Source organism: Xenia sp. Carnegie-2017, unplaced genomic scaffold (assembly GCF_021976095.1).
Source record: "Xenia sp. Carnegie-2017 unplaced genomic scaffold, XeniaSp_v1 HiC_scaffold_22, whole genome shotgun sequence".
Lineage (NCBI taxonomy): Eukaryota > Metazoa > Cnidaria > Anthozoa > Malacalcyonacea > Xeniidae > Xenia > Xenia sp. Carnegie-2017.
In genome coordinates, this window is record NW_025813485.1 from 11,650,125 (window position 1) to 11,663,754 (window position 13,630).

Consider the following 13,630-nt stretch of genomic DNA (forward strand, 5'->3'; position numbering starts at 1 on the left):
TAATCTTCCGAATAATATTACTAGAAATGTAGCATTCCTTATCTTATTGCAGGTATTTCCTACAAATTTCTTGTTGGCAAGATTTCCTGCTATCCTTGGCGGTCTTAGAACCGGAATTCTCTACAGGTGAACGCATGCTCTTGATGGCTAAAATGCCGTGGAGTCGGTAATGATAAAAAATAATTTAAACTACTAAAAGTGTTGGTGGTTGTTACCTAGAATATACACTGTTGAACCTGTATTAAGATGCATCGTTATAAGGAGTCTCCCTGCGTTAAGTGTTAATATGGCTATGTTCCAAAAATTTCATAATATAAATAGTATTTATGTGACTTTTATTGAACGGCCACCTCTATTGAGCGGACGTGCTTACCTTTTCTAAGGTTCCAAACTTAATTTTCAATGTCTTGAAACTGTATTAAACGGTAGGGTAAAATAACAACAGCACATAATACAATATATATGATTAAATCTTTTTAGGGAACTTTCCAAAGTCTTTATTTTTGAACAGTTATATGAATGTTTTTCGCCATTTTAAAGCTTTGACATTTTCTACCAGACCTGTATTAAACATTCATCCTTTATTAAGCGGTCACATGGGAATCCCCCAGGTTCTTCGTAATACAGAGTTGACTGAATGCTTGAGGTGTCTCTTTCAACTTTTCTTGTAGTGGACAACGACACAATGACTAACTCAGTTTTTTCCCTCATACGATTACTTCTTCATCACGCTCTAAAGCACGAACCCGAAGGCTGGAGGATATTTGTTGATACATTGGCAATCCTTCATGGACAGGTTGTATTTAATATTTGTTTTTAAGATCACAACGAGATAAAATTGCTCTTTTTTTCAAATCACGAAACAAGTTTGAACTTAGTCAATACAAGCCGTTCATGTTTTAACGTTTTTTCTCATCTCCGTACTTGTTGTATCATATAAACGTGCCCATATCCTATTTATCACTTGGTATTCAAGTATGATCTTGCATATCATCTAAACATGCTAATATCCTTTCTATCCCTAGACATTCAAACCAAATTTTGCGCATCATCTAAGCATGCTGATATCCTTCTTATCCCTAGATATTCAAACATGATCTTGCGTATCATCTAAACATGCTCATATCCTTCTTATCTTACACATTCAAACATCATCTATGCTCATACCTCCCATATATCGCAAAAAGGATCGATTTCTAAAAAAAATATCCATGATGATGCTTTGTAATTAACATAGCAGGAGCAAAACTTGCTTGCTGGCTACGCCACTGTATCAAACACGATATCAATAGACAAGACCGTATGGAGATCGATAAGGGGGGGATAATATTCATACATGCATGTCATAATCCGTAGAAAACAATGTATTTCAAAGAAACTTAAATACGATATGTCCTACATATATGGATATGAGCTCCAGTTATCAGTCTTTGGACGGCCCTGTTAGGTATTCAAAGATGATTCTGCGTGTAATCTAAACATGCTCATATACATCCTTTTTATCACTAGCTGTTCAAAGATGATCTTGCTTATCATCTAGACATGCTCATTTTGCTCTTGTACCTAGATATTTAAACGTGGTCTTGCTGGGAAGTGGACAAATGTCGTACAAAACACTCGTGCTGTTCAACACAAGGGAGCAACGGGTGAAGATGCCACTCCTTTGAAGAAAGACTCTTCAAACTCTGATGTCGATAACCCAAACGAAATAAATGTGTTGCGTTTAGCCACAGGCGATAATCAGGTGACGGGGAAGACTGCTGAATCCGAAAGAAACAAAGATTACCGCAAGAATTTCTTTTATTCCATAATCCAGTCATCGAAAGAGAGCGAGGCTCGTGTTGATGATGTGAACCGTGTCTATCCATTGGCTGGAAAAAATATTGGAGATACGTCATCAAAGAATTCCAATAATGATGTCACAAGTACAACAGATACTGTCCAAGCTGCGAACGTTGTACAGAAAGAAGAAACAAGCGACGGGAGTAAGAGCCAAGCGAAACGAGACGAAACGGCTAATCCAAATGACAATGGCTCCTCTGATAAGTTACCCAATGAAAAAGCTCAACCTGTTGACGAGGAAGCAGCACGTGACGAAACTGGAAGCACCCAGGAAAGCTCTCAGGTAAATAAGTCGAGCACTGTTGAGGAGAAGGTAGAAGATGATGCTTCTACTGTTCTTTCGGACTCGGGCCAAGAGGTTGGGGATAGTGGCAAGGAAGGCGACAAGAAAGGCAATAATCTTCGTAGCCCAGTGACCGAGGTTAAAGCAGAAGAAGCTGTCCACGATGATAGCGAGAACAATCATGTTAAGAAAGAGGAGTCGAGCAAAGAAACGTTGAATTCAGGGGAAAATAACGACGTGACTGTGAAAGATAGATCCAAGGAAAATAACGTTACCACTGTTCCTAATGAAGAGCAAGATGGTGCAGATAGTGAGGCAAACGAACCGGACGATTTATCAGACACTAGTAAAGCACATTCTATCGACATCAGCAAGGCGGTAAGAAATGACGAGAAAAAAAAGGAGGGGAATGGTGACCTGCCAACTGCATCCCCTACCACCCCTAGTAGTCCACATGAAGCCAGGCCTCTTATACCAGAATTTCTGTGGTCACCAATTCATCAACGTCTGTTGGCCGATGTCCTTTTTGCCATCGAGTCTGATCTTCAGGTTTGGCGAAGGTAAGGAGATGTAGAAGGATTTGGTGTTCGGGCAAGTATTTTCATGTAGCAATTATTTATTTAATGTGCTAATGAAACCAAATTTTACCACACATATTAACGTTTGCATTGCGAAGAACATTTAAATTGACTTAATGACTTCTTAAGTAGAAATTATTTTATTTCATGTCTTTCTTGAGATATTCAACTTTATATACTATCCAAAAACATCACGGTGACATCACATTGCATAATTAAGATATTCAAAATAGTAATTTTTGTCGACAATATGTTGTGAAGTATCTAATTTTGACGTATTTATTAAAATGTTGTACATGCGTATCAAATGTTTTTACGATGCAAAAATTAATGGTCTTTGAAATGTTACTATGCAATGTGACGTCACAACGAAGTTTTTGCTTCATGAAGTTAAATTTCTCAAGAAAGAAATGACATGATACAAATCTATTCATGAAGTGATCGAGTCATTTCAAATGTTCAATTCAAGAAAACTGTCTTGTAAATTTCGATTTATACCCTCTTTAAGAATAATGTTTACTGTGTTTGCACAGGCTTATGCAAACCGAGGAGTCCTTTGGAGAATTCGAGAGCTGATCAGTGTTGGCACGAGACCGAAGATCGAGTGTTGCACCTGCTCGAGAGTTCTCACAAACGTCTCCGAGGTTTGCATAAGCCAGTGCAAACACAAAAAACATCTTTTATTTCTTTTATAAATTATCATGCAATTTTAAAACAAACGTTTTGATATTTCCTCTAACATGTATTCATGATTGATTTGCAAATTTTCTTTGATTGGTTGAGCTCAAATCGGTTTGCACAAGCTAATGCAAACACAGCTATATAGACCAATCAGCGCATACGTCAGACAATGCTAATGCTTGACGAATTTTATTTGCCAATTGATTACCTGCGTTATTTTGTAAAGAACTTAGTTGGCAAATAAATATTGTCTTTACGTCCATTTTGAATTTAATGGCTACTGGGTGAAGTGCTGGTGTATTGTAAGGATTGTTGAGGGATATGCAAGACTAATTGCCTGTCTTCCGACTGAGTATATCTTGATGACAATTTTCGTGTACACATCTCACGAAACTATTTTTATATCGTTACACTAGCCACACTCGGAAAACTGTCTCGGACTTCGTCAATGCAAAGGACAACTTTGTGTATATCTCTAATTTGTCGTTCCTTATCTCCGTGCTGTCAGACAGCATGATATTTTGCTGTGGTGATCTTTTGCCGTTGCTTTCCTCTGCCACGTCACCGGATTTCTCCCAAGACGTAATTCAGCCTTGCGGCGGGATGCAATTGGAAACCGCTTTCTCGTTTTTGAATCGCGTCATGAGTCTTGTCGACACAGTCGTTTACACGAGCAATTTTAGCTTCTCTGGCGTTGAAGCGAACAGGAATTTGGCAGGTGGCGGATTTTTGAGACAATGTACTCGATTGGGTAAGTCGAAAAACGTTCATCCTATCGTTGAAGACATGTTCTCTTTACGCGATGTTTTCACAGTGATACTTGACACAAGGTTTCTTAGATACGTTCAAATGTGTTTTAGGGGGATGGTTCTCCAGTTAGGAGTTGATTTCGGTGGCTACTTTTTGTTGTTGCATGTCAGACTTTTTGTTAAATTCTGTCGCCTTTTTGTTTTTATTGTGAGATTAATGAAAGTGTGCCCCATCAAACACAAATCACAATTGCTTTTGCTTGATTGTTTTTATATATTAGTATTTTGTAGGGAAATTGGCACACTTTTTGCACCCCTCTGGCGAAGACTAGTAGGGGTGCGCACCCCTCCACACTCCCACCCAAAATCCATGCCTGTGTATGTATATTAAAATAGCAATGTACATATGCATTTAACATGCCGTTGTCTACAGTACCATTTTCATTACGGCACCAACGAGATAATCGTGTTTTGTTGGGTGTTGCTGTTCGCCTTTAAATCCCAGCAACTTTATAAATTCCGTAATAAAACATTCGTCTCTTTATGGACCAAATAGAAACCAGATATTTAAGCATATTCACTTCAAGGGTTTTGGGGGATTCTTCGTCTGATTGCTTAGATTTTCTCAAAACATCCTTACTTAATCGATATTTTAAATCCATTGCGTACGATTGAACAGTCACAATATCTGATGACTGAAAGCCGATTGCCAATTGTTTCGTTCGAGGTCTGGCAATGAGCATTCTTTTGTTTCATCAACTTTCAGCTCTTTGCTGCGCAGCAAGAAATCGCTTTGTGTGCCGTCGCAAGCAACATCGATACGTGGCCATCGATAAGAAAAAGCTGAATTTTACATCCCTCAAAGACACGGAGGAAGCGATTAGAGCCATCATTGCTTCAACTCAGCCACCTACCGACGAGGTATTATGCAACTTTTTCGGAAGAATAAATTTGGGAACCGTTCTTTTGCTACGAGTTTTGTTCGTTCAGTTGGCTGTCTATGATCACATGATTGAATTCAATTGCTCAAACTGTAAATAAGAAAGAATCAGGAAAACGTTCTGGGAACGACTTCTTTAGTTTCTGAAAATTTTAGAAAAACCCACAGTTTTAGACGAACTGATTTTTTCGCCCAATTTGCGTACATATTTCACGAAGCGGGGGTGTCCAAGCTTAGGGTGTTTTGGGGGCCCTTGTAACACGAGAATGATGAAAATTGAAGAATATTTGGCGTCATATTAAACCGACAATGAACGTAAGTGACTCAATAAAATAGCATGAAAAATGAAATTTTTTCGGAAACACAAGTCTTTTCTCTTAAAATCTAAATCGCACTTTACATGAAATACGACGACGACGGCGTCGACCCAGACCGTCTCGGCCAACTCGTATGTATGTGTTCATGACTTGAAGTATGTATGTGCTCACGACTTTTAGAATTCCGTTCGTAATATGCCTGGTTATTTGACGACAATCACTGATCCCGATAAACTGTTACAAGACATGGATGTTCATCGATTACGAGCGGCCGTGTATCGCGAATTTGAAGACACTCGACAATCGCAATTCTTGGCGATAACCGTCGTATATTTTGTCGCTGTTCTTACTGTCTCTAAATACCGAGACATTCTCGAGGAAGAGAGGAGCAATTCTGCAAGTAATCCAAAGACCAATGGAGAATCGTTGCCCAGTGACGGTATTATGCAACTTCAGCAGCAGTAATTTCTAATAGAAAAATAATTGTTGGTGTTGATGGTGACCGACGTTTCGACAGCAGTAGCGGTAGTCATCTTCAGAGTCAGGATGAATGTGAACAATAAAAATGACTCTGAAAATGACTTCTATTAAGTTGTCGAAAGGTCAGTAAACGTCAACACTGACAGTTCTTCTCCGGACTCCACCAACCTGGATGATCTACATGTACCAACGTGTCATGATACTCCCCGGTTTATATCGTTCACTTCAGAAAAATAATTGTTGCCTGGATTCAGTCCAGTCTTGATTAAATATAACAGAATTCAACATTTTGGGCTTACCTCCTTTTTCAAAAACGTCGCATGATCACAAAATTATCGTCGCTACATCAAAATGAAGTGCAAACAATGCTAAAAAAATTGCCAAATTTTGCACTAATCTACTCTTAGTGAAAATGCATTATCGCTCTCAAATACATTGCCCGCTCACGAGATCATAAAAAAAAAAATTAAGTTGAGTTTATCCAAGATCAAATTTATTGGATGTTAGTCGATTTTTCACGTGAGGGAATTGTTCCAGAGTCGGATCGGGATGTCGTAACGTGTATCTCGTTTAGTATTTATAATTCATTTCGTATTTCACGCATTTCAAAGGTGCAAGTTACTGCGTGCTTATATTTTGCTTACGATGACTTTTTGTGGTACTTTTATATCTATTTCAATAGCGAGGGATGGGTCACACCATTTTATTATGTTTTTATTTGATTTAGGACGGCGCAACACGGCCGTGAGTCTGGGACTTGTTCGTTCTAACCGTAGTACATCTGATATCGCCAAAGGAGACGGCGTTGTTGCTCCCAAGGACGGCGAATTGGAGCACATAGATCTTAATAACATGGACAAAGAACCAAACGACCCAATGTTTACTAGTCGCCTATCTAGCAGGATGAGTCTTACTGAAAAACTTGAACTTACTTTTGGTACATCGGGCTTTTTGCTTCGCGAAATCCTGTTGGATTTTTGCTCGTTCTTGTCCAAGGTGCTAGTTGGCAGTCACAACCAGGAATTGCTTATGGAAGGCTTGTCTAGTCTGAAATCGGAATCTGTCGTCGAACTCGTTATGTTGCTCTGCTCTCAAGAATGGCAGAACTCCTTGCAGAGACACGCCGGCTCTGCTTTCATGGATTTGATCAACGAGGGCCGAATGGTATCGCACGCAACGCGCGAGAGGTTGGTGATGACGACAAGTGAAGCTCTGTTCATTCTTCAAAAGCTAAAAGAAAGTAATTATCAGAAACACGATTACTTTCAAAGTGCATCAGACTTGGCGAGCGACACCTTCGTGCACAAGGGCGCTATTCACGATCATATCACGAGCGCTACTCGTGACAAGGATGGAAGCACAGCAAGAAGACAATTTCAAAAGGTATAATAAGGAAAATTGCATCGTGTTTGTGCAATGATAAAACTCAAGTTCTCTTTTTTGATTGAATGGTAAAACTTTTGCCATGTCAACTCTTGGCTCTCGCGGGTAATTTGAGGGTAAATCCGCTAAAAGTAACTTGTTCTATGTCATCTTCATTCTATTCCTACGTATTTGAAGTCTATTTTCAACTACTTAAACGTAGTTCGCGAGTCTAACGCCCAAAATGTTATCAGTCATTGAGAAACCACTTCTTCAAGTTTTTTTTCAAAATTGCTCTCAAATCATAGTAAACACCTCACAAAAAAGTTCCCACTTAAATAGATTATTATAAATGTTAAATGAATGAATCCCAATCAGACTCTAAAATGCCAATTGCTATTGGCCTGTTTTGATGCAATAATCTGGCCAATCGTCAAACTGCTTAACACGATGACGGTTGCCAACAAATAATGTTGATGAACATCCAGTGAAGCTTATATTACACTACTATGCAATGCTAATTTTGAAATTGGGTATAATTTTGAGTTCAAGGAACGATACGTCCTGATTTGAAGCACGAGTGACCTCATTCTTCACTTGGCAGTTAGCAAATTACTATAAACCTAATTATAATACTGTGTTTGATTATTTGAGACGTATTTATATTTAGAGTTTGTAAAAATATTTATCCGGGGGGAAGGGGGGACTTTCTCGTTGCGAGGTGTTTTTTCCTTTCAAATATCGACTGGTAAATATCTGAGAGCATGACAACAGCTGAAGCGTAGTGAGTGTTGTGCTCCATTTTCATAAATATTTTTTTGGTTTTATGTAGATAATGGACATCATAATCAGCGAACACGGTGCTTGGAAAGAAGAAGGGCAACCTGCTATGAAATACAAACGGTTAGATAATTGGCAGGATGATCTCGGAAGGCGCATGCGTCTTGTTCACAATCCTCATGGCTCATCTCATCCCGAGGCAACGTTGCTCGAGGCATTAGGTCGGTAACATGACAATATTGTCTCTAATAATTTATGTTGTCATTTGACAGTCCGTTTATGAAAGTGGAGTGAATTAGTAACAAGGTCGAATTTCCGGCTGCAATTGCTCAATTTTTGTTCGAAAACTTGCTCGTGTCACCAGTGTGAAGAAACATTTGAGTTTTTTTACCAGATTCGGCTAGATGAGCTTAAAACTCCCCCCCCTGTTTTGGACTTAGCCACTATATGAAGCTGGTGGGAGAGTCTGATCGTCTGACCAAAACTAGTAAATAAATTTGCACGTATAGCCATACATCTTTTTTCTGCTTGCATTTGTCGAACTTCTCTTATCCAGTTTTTGTATCATTGAGTAAGGATTCTAGCTTACAAGACTAACGGCCATGTCAAGTTTGCATGGTGTATTCAGTAGAATAGTCAACCTGCGATCATTAGCTCCACAACTCTGAATTAAAATTCCTTTATTTCCCCAGGAATGAATCCTTCTCCACGGGCATGCGCACTCAATGCCAAATCCTTGAGTGCTTTCGATCTTAAGCATGAAATGCGGTTTCTCTCTGGGATTTTTAAGAGGGCGGTAGATTTAATCCTGGTTCATTTTCATATAATAACTGCAGCATTTGCTTTTCAATTTGGAAAATTTAAATCGAGCAAAGCATTCAGAAATAGAAGCGACAAAATAGAGGAATACAATCTTTGTCAATCAACATGGCTGCTCGATAAACGTAATGTAAATATTTCATGCTGTCGTTTAGAAACATATCACTCGACGTCAAGCGCGGAACAAGCTTTGCCCCCCAAGGTGAATATATCTTCCGAGGAAACACCGAATACTTCCGATGAAGATGATGCTGCAGACACCACTATGATCGACATGGATCGCAAGGACTTCAACCCTCGCGATCAAGTCGTCTTCACGGTAGCATGCAAGAGCATTTCTCCATGCATCGCCGTTGCTGGGACACTTGCCATCACTACGAACGCTGTGTATTTTCACTCGACGAGAATAACTCCGCTAATATGAAGCTGGATCCTAAGGTTAGTGATGTGATTTGGACCGTAGCGAAGTAATTATTTTTGTGCACCTAGCTGCCCTCAGCAGAAACAAGAGCGTTTAGTTGTTCCTAGTGACTATATTGCTGTAGGTAACTTATAGATAGTAATAGTAAACTTTATTTAAGCTCGATAGCTTAAGTAGGTTTTTATAAGCCTCTTCGTGAAGGTCAAGATTACACCGTTGGTATACACCATGAAATGCACCATGGTACACACTATGGAATACACCATGATATACACCATGGTACACACCTTGAAATACACTATATTACATATCATGGAATACACCATGATGTACACCATGGTATACACCAATGTTCCATGGTATACACCATGGAATAAACCATTGTATCGGTGTGTTTAATCTAAATACCACACAAAAGAGAGCTCCTCACTAGATATACTATTATAAGTGCTTTGCATTAAGTGCTGATGTTGCTTATACGCCGACAACCGTGTTGAAAATTTAGAATTCTGATTTTGAGCTTCCTTTGGAAACAATTTTTGTTTTCTGTAATACACAATGAATGTGACTGTTTGTATGCAGTTTACTTAAGAACAATACAAACCAAACATGGGGGTTTGTGAGTATAAAGTTTGCGGGCTCAGCATTTACAACACAAAGTGGCCACTGCAACGAGTTAAAACGGAAGAGTCAATGAGAGAAAACGGACCCGAGTGGATATTGTTTTGGCCCACGAAACGCTCAGCAAGGGTATCAACGATTGCAATTGTTGAATGAATGTTATATTTGACCTGCTTTAGTTGACAGAAGCATTTGTGTAAGGCGATAGTATGATGAAGATTGCACTCTGTTGTATTAAAACGAGATACGAAGCAAGAATTTCTTCAGCTAAGATCGCGCAAACAAGATCACGATGGGATTTAACTGGCTCAGCAAGATCAAGAAGTTGTAACCCTACTTTTTCATAAAGCTTTTTTTTCAATGAACAGTCACGCTTCGACTTTGTGAAAGAAAAACAAAAGCAATTGATTGCACAGGATGGTACTTGTGTTAAGCTGCCTGGTAGGGCCCAAGGTAGCCAAGGTTTTTTTTTACGCTGATGTGACAATAAAAAAAGCGTCATCGTAGTTCTTTTGGACGAAAAGCTATGAAAGTATTTTCAAACATAACATGGTAGCCACAGTCAGTTTTTTGTGCTGCGAAATCTGGCAAAGTTTCAGGATATCTTAAAGCAAATCAAGCAAGATGTCTTTGATGATACATTTCATGATGAGCCCTGCTGTCGATTGCTTTTAAGAGTGGTGCATTCAAGGGACTGGCTTTTGCCAAGTCTCGTCCACCTGAGAAAAACCTCGTAAATGATATTGAGGAAATCATGAATGTGTTCTATCTTGGTGATTTCTTTACCTTAGCTCTTATTTAGAATGGTTATGGCAGTGATGACAGGACTCAATCGGACAGTTTTTTGTGAGGTAATGGAGAAATGTTAATTCTAGTGGAAGCCCATTCTCGGGCAAAGTAATTCCACAGCAAGAGGCTGGAAAGCGAGAGAAAGAGAAAATCTGGTACACAAGTTCAAATTGATTGACAACTATAAAAAACTAGCACAATGTTTTGTGTTGTTGCATGACTGTTGTAAGCAGAGAAGGCCTCACTGAAACGAGGCCAGTTAGATAAATATTCGAAATTGGCAACTTCCACAGGTGACGAGTTCAATATTTTCTGAGCAAATGCAACTTCTGAAGAACTTTGTGAAATTGTGGATGAATCCGAAGATTTATTTACAAAGGAAGAAAGTGAACACTATGTCTAAATGGTGCATTAATAACTTATAGAAATCAAACAACGAAATTCGCAATGGATAGAACTTATCTAAGCTAGCAAACAGGATGTGCTAGAATTTTACCAAAAGGTCTCTGCAGCTGGATGAAGAGTTCGACAAAAATCTGTTGCCAGATTCAAAAAAAGATGATTATCCAATTACCCAAATACGACTTGCTTTAAAAAAACAAAACACAGTTATCGATGTCTGCCATTTTCTATTTCTGTCATTATTGATTATATCTGCCATTTGATGTCTTTATCTGACTATTTTCTATGATGATTTCTGCCATTATCGATGTCTGCCATTATCGATGATTTTATTTCTCATTTTCTGTTTATCGATGATCATGATTTTGATTTCTGTTTGCCATTTATCTTCTATTTCTGATGATGATTTCTATTTCTGCCATTATCGATGATCTGCCATTTTCTATTTCTGCCATTATCGATGTCTGCCATTTTCTATTTCTGCCATTATCGATGTCTGCCATTTTCTATTTCTGCCATTATCGATGTCTGCCATTTTCTATTTCTGCCATTATCGATGACTGCCATTTTCTATTCCTGCCATAATCGATGACTGCCATTATGCGAATCCTCATGAGGGAGTTTGGTGCTTTTGAGGATATCAAAGAATCGCGAGGAATGTGCTTGTTAGGAAGGTGCTTGTTAGGAAGGTGCTTGTTAGGAAGGTGCGTATTGTGAAGCGCTGTAACGGTTGTTCCAGAGTTATACATTCCTTCCACATGGAAAGCCGTTAACACTTTGCCGTATTAGATGATCTGCGTTGGCTATCCTGGCCGATCAGGGATCAAGAGCCGACTTATGTGTAGGGTAAAGCTTATATTTTGATGAAGAAGTCACAAGAGCACTTCGTTTGAATTTGGAAAGAACGATGGACTCGTTACTCATTAGAGTTCCTGAGAACATTCAAATGATATCGGAGTACGAAACGATTACAAAGACAAACAGGTGCATCCAAATTCGCATTAACACGAGTTAAATCCGCGGTCACGGGAATTTTTGATAAAAGACGAACTAATTCGAGAAGAATAAAAGTGAAAATTTTCAAAGATCATCATTATATCGTGATGTAACTGATGTTGTTCACAAATACCAACACTTGATGAGACAACTTTTTACAAGGAGATCACATTTAACACAATGATTTCAAAATAGAAAACAAGGGGACAGGGGGGTAGGGGGGTAGGGCGGGAGGAGTGGCGAGCACTGTGACATTCACACGTTATAAAAAGATAGTTTGACCTGGGTCGAATATATTGCTTGTTTCATCCGCCGACCTGCATAGATTCAAACTTAACTTGTGCTGTGTTGGTAATTTCACAAAACGGTATATGTCGGTATCCAATTACTCCTCTCATCGTGAATGACAAAAACAGTTGATGATACCATAGAAATATGCATCAACCAAAAGGAATTTTAATCACGATGACGAACGTCTAGAAGAAACGTGTTTGAGCAGTAATTTCCTGCCGTGGTTATTTTTAACGTAAACCGTCTAGTCGAACATTCTTTACACAAAGAAATTTATGTATGCAATGAAACGAAACCAAATAGCGCGCATTCCTTCTGTTGCACTTCCAAATTCAAAGTAATCGTAACATTGTTGTATTGCGGTTTAGGCCACCAATGCATTTAAATAATAGTGTCTCATTTTCGTGAGATTAAGTTTCGTAGTACGTTTGTAAGACACGTTTCATTTGCTTATTAATGAGCGCGCGAGTATTGTGAAAGAACGCCTAGTATATTGACTTATATCATCTGCTTTGAAAATCATTTCGCACTTCGTGTGTTGTGAATGCATGTTTGCGTGCCCTATAGCCCTATTTCGGATAGGTTTTGTCTACATGTCATTTTGTAGACCTAGCGATGATCCGGAAGCCAAGGCTTATGCATTTTTCTCTCGTAAAGTTGGCCTGCAAAATGTTTTTTATCTATATTTCCATCGTGATTAGTTCAACTTCAAAAAGAAAATCGATCGAAGACAATTCGATTCGCGCGAATGCTTTTGCAAGTGGAAATCCGGATAAGCGTAGTTCATTAAAAACGGCATGTGCTAAAACTGGACTGTGGACTGGTGACTATTGACTATTTACCACTGACTACTGACTATTGTCTGGAGAATAGTTTTATCATAAACCGCGGGAATAGATCCTTGTTTGTTACGAGTGAACTAGAGGAGTAAAAGTTAACTATTTAATCGCAAAGCGCCAGCTATGCCACTTTTAGCAAACTACTCTATACTGCCTTATAAACTACTCATCTTTCATGTCGAATGAAAGGAAATGATTGATATTCGTTTATCTATTAGCACCTTTGTTTAATCAGTGCAGATTGCATGGCGTTTCACAGGCGTTTTTCTTTTGTAACTTGTTAGGTTTTGTGATGTAGCCAGATGTTGCTTAGTATAGTTTGACATACACTAACAAGTAGAGATAGCACAGGTAACTATACGATTACATTTAATGTTTAACGTCTATTTTACAATGGTTTAACTACTTCTATTCTTACAAGGTATTATACGTAAAGTTAA

At 38.7% G+C, this 13,630-nt stretch overlaps 1 protein-coding gene across 1 annotated transcript in view; it reads left to right on the forward strand.

Annotated features, from left to right (window-relative positions):
- LOC124445354 (neurobeachin-like) overlaps positions 1-13,630 on the forward strand; it is a 57,481-nt gene that overhangs the window by 18,932 nt on the left and 24,919 nt on the right. The window contains 10 exon segments of the mRNA XM_046996073.1: positions 53-126; positions 672-796; positions 1,568-2,685; positions 3,801-4,135; positions 4,900-5,054; positions 5,571-5,829; positions 6,598-7,253; positions 8,065-8,233; positions 8,987-9,223; positions 9,226-9,269. Of these exon segments, the coding sequence (XP_046852029.1) occupies positions 53-126; positions 672-796; positions 1,568-2,685; positions 3,801-4,135; positions 4,900-5,054; positions 5,571-5,829; positions 6,598-7,253; positions 8,065-8,233; positions 8,987-9,223; positions 9,226-9,269 (3,172 nt within the window).